The sequence below is a fragment of the Sardina pilchardus genome, chromosome 15 (assembly GCF_963854185.1).
Source record: "Sardina pilchardus chromosome 15, fSarPil1.1, whole genome shotgun sequence".
Taxonomy (NCBI): Eukaryota; Metazoa; Chordata; class Actinopteri; order Clupeiformes; family Clupeidae; genus Sardina; species Sardina pilchardus.
The window spans coordinates 341,869-366,868 of record NC_085008.1 but is presented as its reverse complement, the minus strand read 5'-3'; the positions used below and the strand labels follow the sequence as shown (position 1 = coordinate 366,868).

Genomic DNA, 25,000 nt, shown 5'->3' with positions numbered 1-25,000 from the left:
GTGTTTACACAATAAAGAGGAACAACAGTGATGGAGACCCTGGTGGTGTTTACACAATAAAGAGGAACAACAGTGATGGAGACCCTGGTGTTTACACAATAAAGAGGAACAACAGTGATGGAGACCCTGGTGGTGTTTACACAATAAAGAGGAACAACAGTGATGGAGACCCTGGTGTTTACACAATAAAGAGGAACAACAGTGATGGAGACCCTGGTGTTTACACAATAAAGAGGAACAACAGTGATGGAGACCCTGGTGTTTACACAATAAAGAGGAACAACAGTGATGGAGACCCTGGTGTTTACACAATAAAGAGGAACAACAGTGATGGAGACCCTGGTGTTTACACAATAAAGAGGAACAACAGTGATGGAGACCCTGGTGGTGTTTACACAATAAAGAGGAACAACAGTGATGGAGACCCTGGTGTTTACACAATAAAGAGGAACAACAGTGATGGAGACCCTGGTGGTGTTTACACAATAAAGAGGAACAACAGACGCTTCAGATGCTCAAAACAAAACCCCACAAAAGAAAAACACTGAGTATGCTCTCTGGGGTGAGAGTGTAGTACATGAGTATAGTACATATCCACACTGAGTATGCTCTCTGGGGTGAGAGTGTAGTACATGAGTATAGTACATATCCACACTGAGTATGCTCTCTGGGGTGAGAGTGTAGTACATGAGTATAGTACATATCCACACTGAGTATGCTCTCTGGGGTGAGAGTGTAGTACATGAGTATAGTACATATCCACACTGAGTATGCTCTCTGGGGTGAGAGTGTAGTACATGAGTATAGTACATATCCACACTGAGTATGCTCTCTGGGGTGAGAGTATAGTACATATCCACACTGAGTATGCTCTCTGGGGTGAGAGTGTAGTACATGAGTATAGTACATATCCACACTGAGTATGCTCTCTGAGGTGAGAGTATAGTACATATCCACACTGAGTATGCTCTCTGGGGTGAGAGTATAGTACATATCTACACTGAGTATGCTCTCTGGGGTGAGAGTATAGTACATATCCACACTGAGTATGCTCTCTGGGGTGAGAGTATAGTACATATCCACACTGAGTATGCTCTCTGGGGTGAGAGTATAGTACATATCTACACTGAGTATGCTCTCTGAGGTGAGAGTATAGTACATATCCACACTGAGTATGCTCTCTGAGGTGAGAGTATAGTACATATCCACACTGAGTATGCTCTCTGGGGTGAGAGTATAGTACATATCCACACTGAGTATGCTCTCTGGGGTGAGAGTGTAGTACATGAGTATAGTACATATCCACACTGAGTATGCTATCTTTGGTGAGAGTGTAGTACATATCTACACTGAGTATGCTCTCTGAGGTGAGAGTGTAGTACATATCCACACTGAGTATGCTCTCTGAGGTGAGAGTGTAGTACATATCCACACTGAGTATGCTATCTTTGGTGAGAGTGTAGTACATATCTACACTGAGTATGCTATCTTTGGTGAGAGTATAGTACATATCTACACTAGTCTGTGGGTTCTTTGTTTAAGATCAGACGGATATGGGTTGAGTGGCAGGGCTGCCTGCAGTGTATGTAGGTCACGGTGAAGACCTCCCCGATGACTATGACAGCCGTACACACACACACACACACATACACACACACACACACACACACACACATACACACACACACACACACACACACACACACCGTAGGTCACAGTGAAGACCTCCCCGATGGCTATGACAGCCGAGCGCAAACAGAGCCCCGGATTAATTGCATTTAGCAGGCTGTTGATTAGAATTTCTCCAATGCAATTATTCCACCAGTTTGATGCTAATTGAATGGCACCGATTCATTCCCCGCAGCCAGGCTGCTGCACTGCTGTGCTCCTGGTTAGAGAGGAGATTAGGGAGGAGGTCTGCTGTGCTCCTGGTTAGGGAGGAGGTCTGCTGTGCTCCTGGTTAGGGAGGAGGTTAGAGAGGAGGTCTGCTGTGCTCCTGGTTAGAGAGGAGGACTGCTGTGCTCCTGGTTAGGGAGGAGGTCTGCTGTGCTCCTGGTTAGGGAGGAGGACTGCTGGTTAGGGAGGAGGTCTGCTGTACACCTGGTTAGGGAGGGGGACTGAGAGAAAGGAAGAGAGGGAGGAGGAGAGGAAACCAGAGGGGAGACTCGAGGTGGTCATGACCAGCTGTCCCTTGTGAGGCTACTCACTCACTTACTCAGCTGAACTAAGGACACTTGTGAGGCTACTCACTTATTCAGCTGAACTAAGGACACTAGTGAGGCTACTCACTCACTTATTCAGCTGAACTAAGGACACTAGTGAGGCTACTCACTCACTTATTCAGCTGAACTAAGGACACTAGTGAGGCTACTCACTCACTTATTCAGCTGAACTAAGGACACTAGTGAGGCTACTCACTCACTTATTCAGCTGAACTAGGGACACTAGTGAGGCTACTCTCTCACTTATTCAGCTGAACTAAGGACACTTCCTCCCTGAGCAGCATTTCATCAACATTTCATGACCTCATCCTACTGCACACTAAAGCAGAGCTCTGCACCGCATACACCAAATGGATCAGTTCACTCACCACTCACTCATACGCCAAAAGGATCAGTTCACTCACCACTCTCTCATACACCAAATGGATCAGTTCACTCACCACTCTCTCATACACCAAATGGATCAGTTCACTCACGACTCACTCATACACCAAATGGATCAGTTCACTCACCACTCACTCATACACCAAATGGACCAGTTCACTCACCACTCACTCATACACCAAATGGACCAGTTCACTCACCACTCACTCATACACCAAATGGATCAGTTCACTCACGGCTCACTCATATACCAAATGGATCAGTTCACTCTTTTCTTCACACACACACACACACTAGTGTTACAACCAGACTACACACACTCTACACACACTAGTTTACAGCCAGACTACATACACTCTACACACACACAGTCACGCACACTAGTGTTACAGCCAGACTACTGTACATACACTCTACACACACTAGTTTACAGGCAGACTACACACACTCTACACACACACTAGTTCACAGCCAGAGTAGTCTGATGATGGGATGGTTGGTGATGGGGGGGGGGGGGGGGGGGGGGGTAATGCTTCCCATCAGTCCATCCCAGCATGACTTGCACTTCTCTGTTCTCTCTGAGGTCATTAAATAAGGATCAATACAGTGTTATGGTCAGCCCCCCCCCCCCCCCCCCCCCCACATCCATATCCACCCTCAGCAGGGGTGGCCGGGGACTGGGACTGGGATGACCCGGGACTGGGACTGTTCCCTCTAGAGACACATCAATTCAGAGTCACGTCAACATTACCTCTGCTCCCATCTCACACACACACACACACACACACACACACACAACAGCAACATTACCTCTGCTCCCATCTCACACACACACACACACACACACACACACACACACACACACACACACACACACACACCCACACAACAGCAACATTATCTCTGCTCTCATCACGGCCTGGGAGATGCCAGTGCCATTAGGGAAGCTCTCTAATCTGTACACTCTGCTCCTGATGATGGGCACGCTAGGGTGTGTGTGTGTGCCTGGGCTGGGTGTGTGTGTGTACCAGTGTAACGGGTGCTAGCTGGTTAGCTATGCTGTGGAACGTTAGTAAACCTCACTCCCCGACACTTCAAGAGCGCTGCTGGCATGAAAGCTAGTAGCTCGGGCTTTTAGCTGGATTGTTAGCGCGCTCGACTCCCGATCCGTGGTGCTGCTGTCTCGCCGGTTTGAGTCCGGGCGTGTGCAGGGCTGGACCGCGGTGGTTCCACACAACGCAGGTTACACCTGCACAGTGTACCTTATCATGTACCTGTACGGTGTTGTGTGGAGCTGAGGGAGAGTAGCATCTGCCCAACACAACATTATCTTGAAAGGGCGCCAAGAAATGGACCTGTGCGATGAATCTACTTCATCTTCCTGTTGGCTTCATTCAGAGAGCCCTCACTCACTCTGGGGGGGTCAATATCCATGCATGCCCCCCCTCACTCACTCTGGGGGTGGGGGGGGGGGGGGGGTCAATATCCATGTATGCCCCCCCTCACTCACTCTGGGGGGGTCAATATCCATGTATGCCCCCCCTCACTCACTCTGGGGGTGGGGGGGCGGGGGGGTCAATATCCATGCATGCCCCCCCTCACTCACTCTCAGGGGTGAATATCCATGCATGCCCCCTCACTCACTCTGGCATGCCTCTCCCTCCCCCTCACTCACGGCTAAAGGACTGCAAAGCAAGAGTTAGTAGTTAGTAGTTAGTAGTTACTAGTGTGTAGTGTGTAGTTAGTAGTTAGTAGTTAGTAGCTAGTAGTTACTAGTGTGTAGTGTGTAGTGTGTAGTTAGTAGTTAGTAGTTAGTAGTTAGTAGCTAGTAGTTAGTAGTGTGTAGTGTGTAGTGTGTAGTGTGTAGTGTGTAGTGTGTAGTGGTCCTCGTCCCCATCCTAATGCATTACATAAGCTTACGTAAGAGGCCTGCAGGCTGTGGGCTGTTGGGCTGCTGGAGACATGCAGACCTGGCTGAGCTGCATCACCCTTCTGCTTCCTGACCCGCTACATCCCTGGGGCTCACACACAACCCTGCCCTGCCCTGCCCGCTAACACACAACCCAGCCCTGCCCTGCCCTGACCCGCTACATCCCTGGGGCTCACACACAACCCAGCCCTGCCCTGCCGCTCACACACAACCCAGCCCTGCACTGCCCGCCAACACACAACCCAGCCCTGCCCTGCCCTGCCACCAACACACAACCCAGCCCTCGCCACACAACCTAGCCCTGCCCGCCAACACACAACCCAGCCCTGCCCTACCGCCAACACACAACCCAACCCAGCCCTGCCCGCTAACACACAACCCAACACTGCCCAGCCCTGCCCGCTAACACACAACCCAACCCTGCCCTGCCCGCTAACACACAACCCAACCCTGCCACCGACACACAACTCAGTCCAGCCCTGCCCGCTAACACACAACCCAGCCCTGCCCGCCAACACACAACCCAGCCCAGACCTGCCCGCCGACACACACACACACACACACACACAGACGTGGTCTGAAAATTACCATCACGATCTCAATGACCAACACACAGACACAAGCTCAACACTGAGGCAGTTCTGACACAAGCTCAACACTGAGACCAACACATTACTGACAAAAGCTCAACACTGAAGACATCACAGACACAGTCTGAACCAACACAGATATGTCCAGAGACTGAACTGAGACCCCCACAGAGTCTTGATGTTGTAGCCATCATCATCCCATACATCACATTTGGCTAAAACGTTCATTATGAATTATTTATTATCTAAATAGGAATTCAACAATATCATGATGCAGTGAGCACTAGGAAAGAAATACAGACGGAAAGAGAGAGGAGAGAGACTGTGTGTGTGTGTGTGTGTGTGTGTGTGTGTGTGTGTGTGTGTGTGTGTGTGTGGTCGAGACTGACCCTATTTTCTGCTTTGTTCAGAGTAGCGCATCTCTCCCCAGCTCATGAAGATGATTTTTAAACCAGTGATTTAGTTCTGTGGCGTGCTGTGTTTGACTGCCTCAAACAATAATATGCAAGAATTATAATTCAGTCGTGTTGTTTAGCACAGGTTCAAACAGCCACCATTTTATAACAATCGACTATGCATTTGTGCGAAGGAATTTATATTAGGCTGCTCTGGGTGCAGAATTAGGCATCTTCAGTGTGCTTTTATCCAATTTGTTCCCGTAAACTTGACCTACCACCCAAACAACAATTCGTTATGAATTACGCTTAGCAGTACCTTGCAATTTATACCATAGAACAACCCATTTAGGTGTCCAAGAACACCAAGATGAAAACCGTGTTTCCGAGGAACAGTAGCCAGTGTCTGCTTGCAGATGATGCTAGGGGACCAAGACTGCATCACGGCAGTAATGGAGTCGGTCTCTATTTTTCCAGTGCGTGTGACTAAATGGCTTCGCCCAGATGAAAGGGCTGCAATAAGATAATGCGATCCGTGTCATAGAGCTCAAATCAGGCGCAGGTACAACTATATTTCGATAAGCTAATTATATCAATAGGTAGGCTATCTCTGCGAACTCCCGACACCAGCCCACGGTTTAGCCGTCGACCTTGGCACTCGTCTGTGTCCAAAACGGGCTTGTGTCCCTGCTATTGTTTTTCACATGCGTTACATAACATATATCAAGCATATAAATGAAATAGCTAATTACAGGAATAGGATTCGGAATCACAGCAGAGGCACGGCATATTCCACCACCTCCAGTGCTCTCGCAGGCTATATTAGTATTCGCATCAGGACCGCTCTCAAGATTCCCAGCGATAGCTGCCGTCTCCATGACAGACCGAGGAACAATGCTCACATTTAACTAACATTGGCCAATCCAAACCTGCTGAAAATCACTAATACTGAACGAAAACGCTCTGCAATAGAATTTGCAAACGGAAACTCACCTCATCATAGAAGCTGCGCTGTTTTGTTAGGGCGTGTGGCCGCTATATCGCCACGGGATGGACGACCGAGCGTGCGCTCTGATGTGTGACAGTGAAACAGTGGCGTAGCTTTCTCCTTCCCCCCTCTCTCTCTCTCTCTCTCTCTCTCTCTCTCTTCGTCTCTATCTCTCTCTGTCTCTCTGTCTGGCCTCACCTTGACGTCGTGCAACACGTAAATGTGATCATAGCGCCTCCAGAAATAACCTACCTGTTCCTTTATTACAGTAACCGTTTGTATCTCAGTAAATGTGTTCATGTGTATATACTGAATGCCAGCATAATCCATCATCAGAGCGTCACAAACTCCAGACGCATTCACATGTAAACGCTTAAGAATAAGATTGGCTTGATCACTAACCAATTAACCAATTGACAGACACTAGTTAGATAGACAGACAGATAGACAGATGGACAGATAGATAGATAGATAGATAGATACAGTAGATAGATAGATAGATAGATAGATACTTTATTGATTCCCAAGGGGAAATTCATAGACTTCTTTTCTCCGTATTTACTGTAACTGGCCCTCGACCTGTGTGGTTTTGCCTACACTGTCAATAGGCCAAATAGGTCGGTTAGGCCTACTTCAGCAATTGGTTTACGAATACAAACGCAGCAAACGTGAGCTTTTGATTTACGATGAAATTATGCCATATCTTCTCTTGGTATATTTTTGTGACACAAAAATATTTTCTGACGCGCATGGCTAGTAGAGCCAGTTGTCACGGCAAGGAGGTGGATGCTACCTAGAGTGGTTATGGAGAATACATAACAAGACTGTTGAGTCAGGGTAACAGTTTTTTTTTTTTTTTTAATGATAGACTAGTAGCCTACATACACAGAATATTCTCTGTTTGACCTGGGGTCTCTGTCTATGTACTTAATAATCTGAATAAATAATTTCTGCATAATCCAGATACGTTATGCCGTATTTATAGTAGGCCTGGCCCACACAACAATGAACTCTCAGTCTTACATGAAGGGTGTAGTCCTGTGTTGCAGTACCACCGGCAGGCGGTAGAGGGACACATACACTGATAGATTCATAGGCAGCCTGCCTCCATTTGGAAAACAATATGAGATCTCAGTGGCTTAAGAGTCTAAACACTAGCACAATCAGGATGCTGATTGTTTACATGCGTGAGTGTTTGTGTGTGTTTGTGTGTGTGTGTGTGTGTGTGTGTGTGTGTGTGTGTGTGTGTGTGTGTGTGTGTGTGTGTGTGTGTGTGTGTGTGTGTGTGTGTGTGTGTGTGTGTTGGGTGGTCAAATCTGTAAAGAATACTTGTCTGTGCTTTACCACTAGCATTTAGCCTAAATTATTAAAGAATCTAAATTGTTCATACAATCAGACAACCAACCAAAGTCTTACAAAAAATCGCCAAGTGTCAATGTTGTTTTGAGGAATTCCTTGCCATATGCAAGAACGCAGTATTCGGACACACAAAACGCATTGCGACTACACTGAAACTACATTGTACTTGATGGTACTAAAATCTACTTGGTACTTACACTTCAGTATAAGTACAGTTTTGCCCCATAAGTGCAGTTATGTTGTGAGGGAACTCATTGTATGTGCACGATGATAATGTCATGGTAACTGGGCATATGAAGTGCGTCAGTCGGGCTGTAGACGAGCCGTTGCAGCTGTGGGCTGAACAATGATATTCCATAATTGGAATCAGCGCGCCTGTCTCAACCTTGGAGTCAGCTGGAGGCATTTCTCTGCAGTGAAAGACAGCGGGGGCGGTTAAAGCGCAGAGACTCTGCCTACGTCAGTGGGCTCACCAGCGAGGGACTTCGGTGAGGAGCGAGAACGATAAAACAGCACCGCCTATCTACGGCATCTGGCGCTTTAAACAGGGAAGCAGCGAGAGGGACTGCGCGAGTGAACGGTCGGCACTACAGAGGGCTACACATCCACACATCACGTACAGGCGCGCAAACGGGAAATGCTTAGAAACGTGACAGTCGTCTGTGCGTTCCAGCAACTTCTCTCGGTGCCATTGACTCTGGAGTGCAGCATTTAGGAGTCGCATCAGAACCGTCTGGTAAGATTAGACGTTTCCACTCTTTACATTCATGTCAACTCTATACATTCGTTTACCATATAGATCACAAAGACCATTAACGCATGCAATCGCTGTCATACCCTCTCCATTGTTCAGCTCTTAATCTTTAATCCACCCCTTATAGCCGGAGTGTTTTGATGGTTTGTTGTGAGACTGTTGCGTTTACAGTTCAATCCTTTGTTTTAGGAGGTTGACAAGCGCGCGGCATGGAACACTGCACTGAGACAGGTGCTACTGTTGCGCTACCTTGTCTGAAATAATGATCTGGGAAACTGTAACCGGGATCAGCTCAAATGTACGAGACTTCCTTAATGGACACAAAACCTAACACAACAACATCATTCTGTTCAATGCACTTGTCCCTTTGTCTTGTTCCGTAGCGAGCAATCATTTAGTTACAACGAGGCGCTCATGTGCGTAACAGTTAATGGCAGTTAATAGCCTACATGTAAATATGGTGGTTGATAAGGTGCGTTTTTACACCGAGTTCATTATAGGGTCCTCATTAACCCAGATACACCGAACTGGACACCTCGCCTATAGGGATGAGCATCAGTGGCTGGGTGTGTGTGGGATGCTGGTGTGTGTGTGTGTGTGTGTGTGTGTGTGTGTGTGTGTGTGTGTGTGTGTGTGTGTGTGTGTGTGTGTGTGTGTGTGTGTGTGTGTGTGTGTGTGTGTGTGTGGAGGATGCCTCCGGTCATCGTACGTTATTGGTTTGCTGTGCATGAGCTTCCCAACACACCTAAGACGATGCAGAAGAGTCAGCGCGTCACCAAAGCCCAGTAGTAGCTTTTCCACAAGTGTAAAACGAGCGCCTCGGTTCTCCATGAAGTTGATGCGTGGATGAGCGCGTGTCGATGAACTCTGATTAAAGTCATATCATAGGAGAATGTGGTCGTGATCGGGAAAGCTTGGCGGGAGTAATAAGCGAAGTTCCCATGCGGTGTGTGTGTTTGTGTGTGTGTGTGTGTGTGTGTGTGTGTGTGTGTGTGTGTGTGTGTGTGTGTGTGTGTGTGTGTGTGTGTGTGTGTGTGTGTGTGTGTGTTATGTCTGACCTATGTAACATGGCATTTCCACCTCAGCAAACCTTCGACTGACTGACTTGACTTTCTTTTTTAGTTCTAAGTGAAGATTTTACAACCCTGTAAAGTGACCTTGGATGTCATGAAAGGCGCTTTAAATAAAGTGTATTATTATTATTATTATTATTATAGCATGATATTGGCTTACAGGGTCCATAGTCATTTTTTGTTCACTCAGAAAGCACACCTATGTCATTTTTGTGTATTTTATTATTATTATGATTATTATTTAATAAATATTAAATTTCAGGATATAGCAACTTGTGCAATCATCAGTTGACTCCTCGTCCACTTATTGATCAGCTGCATGCAGGGCAGAGTGAATCCTGTGAGTGAGTTCTGTCCTCAAAATCAGCCACACATCATCTCACGCCACTCCTACCACACAGAGTAGTGATAGTGAACATCTCACTCCACTCCTACCACACAGAGTAGTGATAGTGAACATCTCACTCCACACAGAGTAGTGATAGTGAACATCTCACTCCACACAGAGTAGTGATAGTGAACATCTCCACACAGAGTAGTGATAGTGAACATCTCACGCCACTCCTACCACACAGAGTAGTGATAGTGAACATCTCCACACAGAGTAGTGATAGTGAACATCTCACGCCACTCCTACCACACAGAGTAGTGATAGTGAACATCTCACTCCACTCCTACCACACAGAGTAGTGATAGTGAACATCTCACTCCACACAGAGTAGTGATAGTGAACATCTCACTCCACACAGAGTAGTGATAGTGAACATCTCACTCCACTCCTACCACACAGAGTAGTGATAGTGAACATCTCACTCCACACAGAGTAGTGATAGTGAACATCTCACTCCACACAGAGTAGTGATAGTGAACATCTCACTCCACTCCTACCCCACAGAGTAGTGATAGTGAACATCTCACTCCACACAGAGTAGTGATAGTGAACATCTCACTCCACTCCTACCACACAGAGTAGTGATAGTGAACATCTCACTCCACACAGAGTAGTGATAGTGAACATCTCACTCCACTCCTACCACACAGAGTAGTGATAGTGAACATCTCACGCCACTCCTACCACACAGAGTAGTGATAGTGAACATCTCACTCCACTCCTACCACACAGAGTAGTGATAGTGAACATCTCACTCCACACAGAGTAGTGATAGTGAACATCTCACTCCACTCCTACCACACAGAGTAGTGATAGTGAACATCTCACGCCACTCCTACCACACAGAGTAGTGATAGTGAACATCTCACTCCACTCCTACCACACAGAGTAGTGATAGTGAACATCTCACTTAACTCCTACCACACAGAGTAGTGACAGTGAACATCTCACGCCACTCCTACCACACAGAGTAGTGATAGTGAACATCTCACTCCACTCCTACCACACAGAGTAGTGATAGTGAACATCTCACTCCACTCCTACCACACAGAGTAGTGATAGTGAACATCTCACTCCACTCCTACCACACAGAGTAGTGATAGTGAACATCTCACTCCACACAGAGTAGTGATAGTGAACATCTCACTCCACACAGAGTAGTGAGAGTGAACATCTCACTCCACACAGAGTAGTGATAGTGAACATCTCACTCCACACAGAGTAGTGATAGTGAACATCTCACACCACTCCTACCACACAGAGTAGTGATAGTGAACATCTCACTCCACACAGAGTAGTGATAGTGAGCAGGTCCTCAGGCATCTTACGTAATCTTTACATTAGAGGAACTCTGCGGAGCCAACTGACTCTCCTCCCCTCCCTATTACCCATGGTGCACCTCTGTGCTACACCGATAGCTGCTGTGGTCTGAGGAACATGCCAAACCTCTGGAGGTAATGTTCTGCACATGATGTTCCGTACAGATGGTAATGTTCTATAGTTGATGATCCGTATGTTCTGGAGGTAATGTTCTGCACATGATGTTCCATACTGATGGTAATGTTCTATAGGCGATGATCCGTATGTTCTGTGGGTGATGTTCTATACATGATGTTCTACAGTTGGTGTTCTGTAGGTTATGTTCTATAGTTGGCGTTCTGTAGGTGATGTTCTATAGCTGGTGTTCTTGGTGGTCTATAGGTGATGTTCAATAGGTGGTGTTCTGTAGGTGATATTCTGTATTTGATGTTCTAGGTAATGTTCTGTAGTTGATGTTGTGAAGGTGGTGTTCTTGTTATTCTGAAGGTGACGTTCTTGCTACTCTGAAGGTAATGTTCTGTAGGTGTGTTCTGTAGAGGTGATGTTCTTGCTATTCTGAAGGTGATGTTCTGTAGGTGTGTTCTGTAGCGGTGATGTTCTTGCTATTCTGAAGGTAATGTTCTGTAGGTGTGTTCTGTAGGTGTGTTCTGTAGAGGTGATGTTCTGTAGGTGTGTTCTGTAGCGGTGATGTTCTGTAGGTGTGTTCTGTAGAGGTGATGTTCTGTAGGTGTGTTCTGTAGCGGTGATGTTCTTGCTATTCTGAAGGTGATGTTCTGTAGGTGTGTTCTGTAGAGGTGATGTTCTGTAGGTGTGTTCTGTAGCGGTGATGTTCTTGCTATTCTGAAGGTGATGTTCTGTAGGTGTGTTCTGTAGGTGTGTTCTGTAGGTGTGTTCTGTAGAGGTGATGTTCTGTAGGTGTGTTCTGTAGAGGAGATGTTCTGTAGGTGTGTTCTGTAGAGGTGATGTTCTTGCTATTCTGAAGGAGATGTTCTGTAGGTGTGTTCTGTAGGTGTGTTCTGTAGAGGTGATGTTCTGTAGGTGTGTTCTGTAGAGGTGATGTTCTTGCTATTCTGAAGGTGATGTTCTGTAGGTGTGTTCTGTAGAGGTGATGTTCTTGCTATTCTGAAGGTGGTGTTCTGTAGGTGTGTTCTGTAGAGGTGATGTTCTGTAGGTGTGTTCTGTAGAGGAGATGTTCTGTAGGTGTGTTCTGTAGAGGAGATGTTCTGTAGGTGTGTTCTGTAGGTGTGTTCTGTAGAGGTGATGTTCTGTAGGTGTGTTCTGTAGAGGTGATGTTCTTGCTATTCTGAAGGTGATGTTCTGTAGGTGTGTTCTGTAGAGGTGATGTTCTGTAGGTGTGTTCTGAAGGTGGTGTTCTGTAGGTGTGTTCTGTAGAGGTGATGTTCTGTAGGTGTGTTCTGTAGGTGTGTTCTGTAGAGGAGATGTTCTGTAGGTGTGTTCTGTAGGTGTGTTCTGTAGAGGAGATGTTCTGTAGGTGTGTTCTGTAGAGGAGATGTTCTGTAGGTGTGTTCTGTAGAGGTGATGTTCTGTAGATGCTGTGAGAGAGGAGCTGGTGTGTGAGGTCTAATCATGAGCTGTGAGTGGTGTGATGGATGTGGCACAGGGATGTGAGATGTCACCGTGATTCATGAGGCCGACTCTAATCGCCCTCAGAGTCACCCGCCCGCCCACCTGGCACGGCCCTCAGAGGCTCACCCGCCCGCCTGGGATTCTTTATCTTGTCAGGACAGCACACACACACACAGGACAGCACACTATAGTGTTGCACTGTTGCTACTCACAGCAACACACACACACACACACACACACACACACACACACACACACACACACAGGACAGCACACCATAGTGTTGCACTGTTGCTACTCACGGCAACACACACACACACACACACACACACACACACACACACAGGACAGCACACCATAGTGTTGCACTATTGCTACTCATGGCAACACACACACACACACACACATACACACACACACACACACACACACACACACACACACACACACACACACACACACACACAGGACAGCACACTATAGTGTTGCACTGTTGATACTCACTGCAACACACACACACACACACACACACACACACACACACACAGGACAGCACACTATAGTGTTGCACTGTTGATACTCACAGCAACACTCACACACGCACACGCACACATTGACTTGTGTGTGTTGCTTTACTTCAGTGCTTTTGGATTTCCCACTGTGTGGAGTTTGCTGCAGAGAAGCCAGTGCGGGCTGTGTGTGTGTGTGTGTGTGTGTGTGTGTGTGTGTGTGTGTGTGTGTGTGTGTGTGTATCCTGTGTGTGTGTGTGTGCTGTGTCCTTGGCCTACTTTCTAAAATAAGAACTCTCGTCCTCCGTCACCTACATCTGGTCAACCGCCGCTGTGCTCACCACTCATACTGTCCTGCTGTCCTGTCCACTCATACTGTCCTGCTGTCCTGCTGTCCTGTCCACTCATACTGTCCTGCTGTCCTGTCCACTCATCCTGTCCTGCTGTCCTGCTGTCCTGTCCACTCATACTGTCCTGTCCACTCATACTGTCCTGCTGTCCTGTCCACTCATACTGTCCTGTCCGCTCATACTGTCCTGTCCACTCATACTGTCCTGTCCACTCATACTGTCCTGCTGTCCTGTCCACTCATACTGTCCTGTCCACTCATACTGTCCTGCTGTCCTGTCCACTCATACTGTCCTGTCCGCTCATGCTGTCCTGTCCACTCATGCTGTCCTGTCCACTCATGCTGTCCTGCTGTCCTGCTGTCCTGTCCGCTCATACTGTCCTGTTGTCCTGTCCGCTCATGCTGTCCTGCTGTCCTGCATGCTGTCCTGCTGTCCTGTCCGCTCATACTGTCCTGCTGTCCTGTCCACTCATACTGTCCTGTCCACTCATGCTGTCCTGCTGTCCTGCTGTCCTGTCCGCTCATACTGTCCTGCTGTCCTGTCCGCTCATGCTGTCCTGCTGTCCTGCTGTCCTGTCCACTCATACTGTCCTGTCCACTCATACTGTCCTGTCCACTCATACTGTCCTGTCCACTCATACTGTCCTGCTGTCCTGTCCACTCATACTGTCCTGTCCACTCATACTGTCCTGTCCACTCATACTGTCCTGTCCGCTCATACTGTCCTGCTGTCCTGTCCACTCATACTGTCCTGTCCGCTCATACTGTCCTGCTGTCCTGTCCACTCATACTGTCCTGTCCACTCATACTGTCCTGTCCACTCATACTGTCCTGTCCACTCATACTGTCCTGTCCACTCATACTGTCCTGCTGTCCTGTCCACTCATACTGTCCTGCTGTCCTGTCCACTCATACTGTCCTGTCCACTCATACTGTCCTGCTGTCCTGTCCACTCATACTGTCCTGTACACTCATACTGTCCTGCTGTCCTGTCCACTCATACTGTCCTGTCCACTCATACTGTCCTGCTGTCCTGTCCACTCATACTGTCCACTCATACTGTCCTGTCCACTCATACTGTCCTGCTGTCCTGTCCACTCATACTGTCCTGTCCACTCATACTGTCCTGCTGTCCTGTCCACTCATACTGTCCTACTGTCCTGTCCACTCATGCTGTCCTGCTGTCCTGTCCACTCATACTGTCCTGCTGTCCTGTCCACTCATACTGTCCTGCTGTTCTGTCCACTCATACTGTCCTGCTGTCCTGTCCACTCATACTGTCCTGCTGTTCTGTCCACTCATCCTGTCCTGCTGTCCTGTCCACTCATACTGTCCTGTCCACTCATACCGTTCTGTCCACGCATACTGTCCTGTCCACTCATCCTGTCCACTATGTGTGCATCACAGCGTGTGCATGCTGTGGAGGGGTGATTTGAGTCCATTAGATCCCACTGTAGGAGGGCAGTCCGGTCAGCCCTGAGTTCTCCCATCAGGCGGGAGTAGAGGCCCCAGTGCCAGACTTCCCAGAGGGCTTTGCTGGCGAGTTGGCGGTGTTACTGGAAGTGTGACAGCTGTTGCAACTCAAATACAGGCTCTGATGCTACCGACTGCAAGAGATGGCCAGCAGTAGCCCATTGGCTGCAAGAGATGGCCAGCAGTAGCCCATTGGCTGCAAGAGAGGGCCAGCAGTAGCCCATTGGCTGCAAGAGAGGCCAGCAGTAGCCCATTGGCTGCAAGAGATGGCCAGCAGTAGCCCATTGGCTGCCCACTCTCACCTCATGGCTGTGCTCCTGTACGCCCTCATCTGATGCGTGTCCTATAGATTCAGGCAGATCTGCACCAATGTATTGTATCATTTCCCAATGCTTTCCCAATGGAAAAGATCTGTAAAAACTGTTATGGACACACACTCTCGTATAGACAACTATTATGGACACACACTCTCGTATAGACAACTATTATGGACACACACTCTCGTATAGACAACTATTATGGACACACACTCTCTCATATAGTCAACTGTTATGGACACACATACTCCCATATAGACAACTGTTATGGACACACATAATCTCGTATCGAATTTTCTTCTTATGCGATGCTCAGAGTGGAAAATGACTCAGAGTTAGTCCTCCTCAGTGGTGCACACATGCGTGTGTGTGTGTGAGTGTGTGTGTGCGTGTGTGTGTGTGTGGTCATTTTGCTTTGACTCTCTCTGTGAGTGTGGAGAGAGGGAATCTCAGGCACACACTGCAGTGCCAGTCCTCTGGTTACAGTAGGCAAGCCCAACACACACACACACACACACACACACACACACACACACACACACACACACACACTGCAGTGCCAGTCCTCTGGTTACAGTAGGCAAGCCCAGCCCAGCCCAGGGGACCACACACACACACACCCACACACACACACACACACACACACACACACACACACACACACACACACACACACACACACTGCAGTGCCAGTCCTCTGGTTACAGTAGGCAAGCCCAGCCCAGCCCAGGGGACCACACACACACACACACACACACACACACACACACACACACACACACACACACACACACACACACACACACACACACACACACACACACACACACACACACTGCAGTGCCAGCATCAGGTCATTTCCACAAGCCTGTAGGAGAAGAGCTCCAGGACACAGAGCCAGTGCTGGGAGTGGAGGGTTGGGGGGGGGGGGGGGGGGGGAGTGGAGGGTTGGGGGGGGGGCAGATCAGATGTTAGGGTTAGAGGAGATGTGATATGAACTAAACAAGAACAACTGGTTCTCATGGGCCACAGCGAGACTAATGTGATGGAGCAGAGTGAGCTGATGTGATGGAGGAGAGTGAGCTGATGTGATATGAACTAAACAAGAGCAACTGGTACTACCTTTTCAACCCTCTGTTATGTAGCCAGTCAAACGCAGCTAAAGATCCTTCATTACTACCTTTTCAACCCTCTCTTATGTAGCCAGTCAAACGCAGCTAAAGATCCTTCATCACTACCTTTTCAACCCTCTCTAATGTAGCCAGTCAAACGCAGCTAAAGATCCTTCATCACTACCTTTTCAACCCTCTCTTATGTAGCTATACAGTCAAACGCAGCTAAAGATCCTTCATCACTACCTTTTCAACCCTCTCTTATGTAGCCAGTCAAACGCAGCTAAAGATCCTTCATTACTACCTTTTCAACCCTCTCTTATGTAGCCAGTCAAACGCAGCTAAAGATCCTTCATCACTACCTTTTCAACCCTCTCTTATGTAGCCAGTCAAACGTAGCTATACACTCAAACGGTGTGGTGTGGGTCTGCATCTGACTGATTGAAGGTGACAGGTGAGTGACAGGTGGGGTGATATTCCACCTGAGGTCTTCACCTCTCTTCTTCACTCTGTTGGCAGTTGGATTGTGAAATTCAGACCTTTATTTTGATGGCAGCTTTTGATATGGTAGTATTTGGACATTCGTACTCATAGTGGCAGTGTTTTATGTGGTGATATTTGGACCTTTAGTTTGGAGTTTGGAGCATTACGATTCGTTCTGCTTCTCTGTGTGACGCTCTCGGTTCCCCCAGACGTGTCCCCAAACCGCTTCAGACTGTGGGCCAGATGTGGGCCAGACCAGGCCCTGCCATGAGCTCTCCTGCGCTCACTAGGACCCAGGGCTCTCTAGGACCCAGCGCTCTCCTGCCATGAGCATCTCCTGCGCTCACTAGGACCCAGCGCTCTCCTGCCATGCGCTCACTAGGACCCAGGGCTCTCCTGCGCTCACTAGGACCCAGGGCTCACTAGGACCCAGGGCTCTCCTGGCATGAGCATCTCCTGCGCTCTCTAGGACCCAGGGCTCTCCTGCGCTCTCTAGGACCCAGGGCTCTCCTGCGCTCTCTAGGACCCAGGGCTCTCCCCAGGGCTCTGCTGGCATGCGTGTGCTGTGCTGGATGGATGGTCTCGCTCTAGTGCAGGGAGATGAATGAGCTATGAATAGATGAATAGATGAATAGATGAATAGATGAATAGATGGTGACTGCTGCTGACGACAGCAAGAGTACGACCCAGTCGTCTCCATTGGAGCTTCCAGCCTCCTGCCGCGCACCTATGCACGCATTGGAGAGCCCATACCACCAGATAGCACTGCGCCATGGCAACGGCGAGACCTCATGTTCCTCCTAATGTAGAAGACACATTTACGCTTTCTGTTTTAATTCCATTTTATGTTCCCTCCTTAAGCACCATCATCATTGTAATGGCCTCTCCCTGTGAAGATGGTTTACCTTTAAATGCCATGTGCTAACTTCAGCAGAACTGCCCCTTAGGAGAGCGCTCAATGAGCTATCTCTGAGGCGTCTTGTGCAGATTAGTGAAAATCTATACGGGCGTCTGGGTGGAGGGCCGCTTGCACTAGTGTCTCCAGCACACAGAGGGTGGAGGGTGGAGGGTGGAGGGCCGCTTGCACTAGTGTCTCCAGCACACAGAGGGTGGAGGGTGGAGGGCCACTTGCACTAGTGTCTCCAGCACACAGAGGGTGGAGGGCCGCTTGCACTAGTGTCTCCAGCACACAGAGGGTGGAGGGCCGCTTGCACTAGTGTCTCCAGCACACACAGAGGGTGGAGGGCCGCTTACACTAGTGTCTCCAGCACACAGAGGGTGGAGGGCCGCTTGCACTAGGGTCTCCAGCACACAGAGGCTTAAAGAGGCTGCCCTGCTGCAGCAGTCTCACACACACTGCACAACACACTCAGAGTACGCACAACACAACACCCTACACAACACACTACACAATACACTACACAATACACTACACAACACACTACACAACACACTCAGAGTACGCACAACACAACACCCTACACAACACACTCAGAGTAGCTGACCTCACACAACACACTACACAATACACTACACAACACACTACACAACACACTACACAACACACTACACAACACACTACACAATACACTACACAACACACTACACAACACACTACACAACACACTACACAACACACTACACAACACACTACACAACACACTCAGAGTAGCTGACCTCACACAACACACTACACAACACACTACAGAACACACTACACAACACACTACACAATACACTACACAATACACTACACAACACACTACACAATACACTACACAATACACTACACAACACACTACACAACACACTACACAACACACTACACAATACACTACACAATACACTACACAACACACTACACAACACACTACACAACACACTACACAACACACTACACAATACACTCAGAGTAGCTGACCTCACACAACACACTACACAACACACTACACAGTACACTACACAACACACTACACAACACACTACACAATACACTACACAACACACAACACAACACACTACACAATACACAACACACTACACAACACACTACACAGTACACTACACAACACAATACACTACACAATACACTACACAACACACTACACAACACACTACACAATACACTACACAACACACTACACAATACATTACACAATACACTACACAATACACTACACAACACACTACACAATATATTACACAATACACTACACAATACACTACACAATACACTACACAACACACTACACAACACACTACACAACACACTACACAGTACACTACACAACACACTACACAACACACTACACAATACACTACACAACACACTACACAACACACTACACAATACACAACACACTACACAACACACTACACAACACACTCAGAGTAGCTGACCTCACACAACACACTACACAACACACTACACAACACACTACACAACACACTACACAACACACTCAGAGTAGCTGGCCTCGGATAACAGTATGGACAATACACAACATGAAATGGTTAATTTTCCATTAGCTTCATCAAGGACACATGTGAATGTACAAGATTTTTTTTCAACAATCCTTATTTAATGGCTACTAAGCTACCAAACGTGCTGGTTGTGTGTTGTGTTGAGTGTATCGTTACATGGCTACTAAACGTGCTGGTTGTGTGTAGGTTGAGTGTATCGTTACATGGCTACTAAACGTGCTGGTTGTGTGTTGTGTTGAGTGTATCATTACATGGCTACTAAACGTGCTGGTTGTGTGTTGACCTGCTCATCTTTTGTCCTGTCTGTGTCCCAGGTCTCAGGAAGAGGAGCTGAAAGAGGGAAGAGAAGAGGAGCTGAAAGAGGGAAGAGAAAGAGCCCCCCCTGCCCCTCTCCCCCCCCCCCCAGGACTGAAGATGCCAGAGCAAAGTAACGACTACCGCGTGGTGGTGTTTGGCGCGGGCGGCGTGGGCAAGAGCTCCCTGGTGGTGCGCTTCGTGAAGGGCACCTTCAGAGACACCTACATCCCCACGGTGGAGGACACCTACACGCAGGTGATCAGCTGCGACAAGAGCGTGTGCACGCTGCAGATCACCGACACCACCGGCAGCCACCAGTTCCCCGCCATGCAGCGCCTGTCCATCTCCAAGGGCCACGCCTTCATCCTGGTCTACTCCATCACCAGCAGGCAGTCCCTGGAGGAGCTGCGGCCCATCTACCAGCAGCTGCTGGCCATCAAGGGCAGCGTGGACAGCGTGCCCGTCATGCTGGTGGGCAACAAGGCGGACGAGCCGCAGCGCGAGGTGGAGGTCCGCGACGGAGAGGCGCAGGCGCGGAGCTGGAAGTGCGCCTTCATGGAGACGTCGGCCAAGACCAACCACAACGTCACGGAGCTGTTCCAGGAGCTGCTGAGCCTGGACAAGAGGAGGAGCATGAACCTCAACATCGACGCCAAGCGCTCCGGCAAGCAGAGGCGCGCCGACAAACTCAAGGCAAAGTGCAGCATCATGTAGAGGAGCAGCCAGGGGACACACTCTCACCCTGGAGACACACACACACACACACACACACACACACACACACACACACACACACACACACACACGCACACACTCTCTCACCCTGACACGGTGGAGCAGACAGGGGACACACTCTCACCCTGGAGACACACACACACACACACACACACACACACACACACACTCTCTCTCACCCTGACACGGTGGAGCAGACAGGGGGGACGAGGTCGACTCAAGGACAAAATAACACATCAAAAAGAGGGAGAGGGAGAATATGTTGTTGTCTTGGTTACAGATGCCTTCACCACCACCACCACCACACGCTGGCTCATCCCACACCTGCCCACGCTAACGCTAATGCCCACCACCCTGCCCACGCTAGCGCCCACCACCCTGCCCACGCTAGCGCCCACCACCCTGCCCACACTAACGCTAGCGCCCACCACCCTGCCCACACTAACGCTAACGCCCACCACCCTGCCCACGCTAACGCTAGCGCCCACCACCCTGCCCACGCTAGCGCCCACCACCCTGCCCACGCTAACGCTAGCGCCCACCACCCTGCTAACGCTAACGCTAATGCCCACCACCCTGCTAACGCTAACTCTAGCGCCCACCACCCTGCCCACACTAACGCTAGCGCCCACCACCCTGCCCACGCTAACGCTAGCGCCCACCACCCTGCCCATGCTAGCGCCCACCACCCTGCCCACACTAACGCCCATCACCCTGCCCACGCTAACGCTAACGCCCACCACCCTGCCCACGCTAGCGCCCACCACCCTGCTAACGCTAACGCTAGCGCCCACCACCCTGCCCACGCTAGCGCCCAGAGAGAGACAGACACGTGGCATTCTCCAGCGGCAGGGCAGGGTCCTGTCTTCACTTTAAGGGAACCGGGGAGAGTGAGGGCGAAAGATAAAAGCACGAGACGGAACAAGACTGAGACGGAACAAGACTGAGACGGAATGAGTCTGAGTTAGTTTCACAGAAAGCTGCATCTTCCATCTCATGGATGACAGCGAGAACATCAGTAGAAAAGCGAAAGAGAGCAGGAGCTGAAGAGTAGAAATCAGAGAAGAGTCTTTTGTCCATCTCCCCTCCAGTCATCCCATGTCATGCCATCCCCCCGTCATCAGACATCCTCTCTCTCTCTGACAGAACTGCACAGATGTTTAGATGTGCTGCCGAGAGGTGCCACCGCTGGAGGGGGAGCCTGGCGGACACACACACACACACACACACACACACACACACACACACACACACACACACACGTCCACGGAGAGGCCAGTGGACATGCAGGCTGGCCGTCTAGCGCCCACCACCCTGCCCACGCTAACGCTAGCGCCCACCACCCTGCCCAAGCTAACGCTAGCGCCCACCACCCTGCCCACGCTAACGCTAGCGCCCACCACCCTGCCCACGCTAACGCTAGTGCCCACCACCCTGCCCACGCTAACGCTACTGCCCACCACCCTGCCCACGCTAACGCTAGCGCCCACCACCCTGCCCATGCTAACGCTAGCACCCACCACCCTGCCCAGTGGAGGCCAGTGGACATGCGGGCTGGCCGCCCTCCAGAGCTTCAGCGTGCGCTGCTTCTGGTCAGCCTCTGCGTGTGCATCATAGTCATTGAGTTGAGTTAGCGTGTTTGTCCAATAGCATGCAACAACAGGGGTGAGTTCTGTGCTGGCATAGGCCCACTGGCGGGATCATCTCACACTCTCTGTGTTCTCATTGGTCACACTGAGAGCCCCGGCCAACTTTCAGATGGTTTGATTGGTCCTCACCTCTGTCAGTCATACTGTGCTTGGGTCTCTAGGACTCTTGAGCTCCGCCCATGATTCACCTGCCAGTCTGCAACCTGCACAGAATCTCTGAGAGTACGCAAACAAGCTTTACCTTTAGACGTTTACCCCTTGATTCAGAATAGCAGAGTACAAAAAAGGAAAACTGTTTGGACGGATTTCAATTTTATAAGCACAAACAATGAACATTTTTAACCACAGAAAATAGCAAATTTTGTATTGGAGCAAAAGAATTGTAATGCACTTCATTAACGCAGTTTGTGGACAGCTGTCTGCAGATTTCTACTGTGTGTGTCTGACTATCCTCTTTTCAACGCCCCCTGGGCAGCGCTGTATCTGGACCTGTTCGCTTTTCTTTTGGTTCCTGCATTAGAGATGGAACACCAGGCTGCAGATGGCTCCGACACGGGTCCGACCCTTACCTGCCCAGGTGTGCCATGGCTGGGTCTTACCTGCCCACGTGTGCCATGGCTGGGTCTTACCTGCCCACCTGTGCCATGGCTGGGTCTTACCTGCCCAGGTGTGCCATGGCTGGGTCTTACCTGCCCACCTGTGCCATGGCTGGACTTCACCTGGTTCATACCTTCTATCTCACGTTTGTTTACAGAGTCACAATTTGTTCATGTTTGTTGTTTGTTTGTTTGCTGGTTTATTATAAATGTTTAATTGTTTCATTTATTAATGTTTAATTGTTATTAATCTTTTACATTTCATTTAGTCTTTTACTAATATTGTTTTTTATTTATAATTTATTTAAACTATATGAGTACTTTAAACAGATATTTTTTTATGTTAATGTAATGCTCATTGATGTCATTTTAAGTGACTTTGGACAAAAGCGTCTGTTAAGAACTGTAAATTTTCAACATCAACATTCCTGCTCCGTGTCTGAGCTGCATCTGAGTGGCCGCTATGCAGCTAGGCTACTGGTATAGCAACAGCAGAAACCAGCTAGGCTACTGGTATAGCAACAGGCTACTGGTATAACAACAGCAGAAGCTACTGGTATAACATGAACAGAAACCAGCTAGGCTACTGGTATAGCAACAGGCTACTGGTATAACAACAGCAGAAGCTACTGGTATAACATGAACAGAAACCAGCTAGGCTACTGGTATAGCAACAGGCTACTGGTATAACAACAGCAGAAACCAGCTAGGCTACTGGTATAACATGAACAGAAACCAGCTAGGCTATTGGTATTGCAACAGCAGAAACCAGCTGGGCTACTGGTATAACAACAGCAGAAACCAGGCTACTGGTATAACAACAGCAGAAACCAGGCTACTGGTATAGCAACAGCAGAAACCAGCTAGGCTACTGGTATAGCAACAGGCTACTGGTATAACAACAGCAGAAACCAGGCTACTGGTATAACATGAACAGAAACCAGCTAGGCTATTGGTATTGCAACAGCAGAAACCAGCTAGGCTACTGGTATAACAACAGCAGAAACAGCTGATCTCGAAACAACACGTCACTTTAAAAACAACTGCTGCTCAGTGCAGTGTTCTATTAGGGATCAACTCTCTGGGTTACTCTCAAAGTTGTCCTGGTTATCCAGTTACCTCTCCTCATAGCACAGCCCTCAGAGCCACCTCTGGACCAGAGCTGGCCCGCACCAGAGCCAGGCCAGGGCCGAGTCCACTCCAGAGCCGCCTGCTGCCTGGGAATGCTTCAGCAATACGTCATGACAGCACTTCTGGTCTGGAGGAGCTCCTTTGTCTAGCTGGGAATGCACTGCCGACTCTATGCTACCGTTGTTTGTCTTTGATACCCTGTGTTTACTTACAGTGCTGTTGTTGTTGTTGTTGTTTTGGCTGTTTGATTTTATCCTTGGTTGGCTTTTTTTAAGCGGGATATTTTTAAGATTTTACTATGATGACGGACAGGTCCAATAACAATAAAGAAGCACAATCTCAATGGTCTGATTATTAGTTCTCTATTGTTATGATCTCAATGGTCTGATTATTAGGCCTCTGCTGTTATGATCTCAATGGTCTGATTATTAGGCCTCTGCTGTTATGATCTCAATGGTCTGATTATTAGGCCTTTATTGTTATGATCTCAATGGTCTGATTATTAGGCCTCTGTTCTGATTGATGTCATACAAACCCAAATGCTCTGGAAAAGAAGAGAGAAACTGTTGGTGGTGTATTGTCCAGTTCCACAAAAGACACGTGTATCATCAAATCAGCCACAACATGTCTCCAGCCCAGCACTCAGCCAGCGGTCACCTGCATGGAGACCCCACAGTGCCTGTGTGTGTGTGTGTGTGTGTGTGTGTGTGTGTGTGTGTGTGTGTGTGTGTGTGTGTGTTTAGGTAGAGTGCAGCCCAGCGCTCAGCCTGCGGGTCACCTGCATGGAGACCCCACAATGCCTGTGTGTGTGTGTGTGTGTGTGTGTGTGTGTGTGTGTGTGTGTGTGTGTGTGTGTGTGTGTGTGTGTTTAG

General features: G+C 48.8%; 2 protein-coding genes across 2 annotated transcripts in view; one reads left to right on the top strand and one right to left on the bottom strand.

Annotated features, from left to right (window-relative positions):
* apc2 (APC regulator of WNT signaling pathway 2) overlaps positions 1–6,588 on the bottom strand; it is a 54,014-nt gene extending 47,426 nt beyond the window's left edge. Inside the window, exon 1 of the mRNA XM_062556395.1 lies at positions 6,515–6,588. The gene's annotated coding sequence lies outside the window, so the exon portion shown is untranslated. The remainder of the gene's footprint in view (positions 1–6,514) is intronic.
* Positions 6,589–20,134: 13,546 nt separating this feature from the next.
* diras1a (DIRAS family, GTP-binding RAS-like 1a) lies at positions 20,135–20,731 on the top strand. The gene has a single exon (XM_062557040.1). It carries the CDS (start codon positions 20,135–20,137, stop codon positions 20,729–20,731), a length of 597 nt encoding a protein of 198 aa, XP_062413024.1.
* The last annotated feature ends 4,269 nt before the right edge of the window (positions 20,732–25,000 follow it).

Excerpts from the sequence above, each read along its gene's own strand:
- diras1a (XM_062557040.1), top strand. The coding sequence starts at position 20,135 with ATGCCAGAGCAAAGTAACGACTACCGCGTGGTGGTGTTTGGCGCGGGC.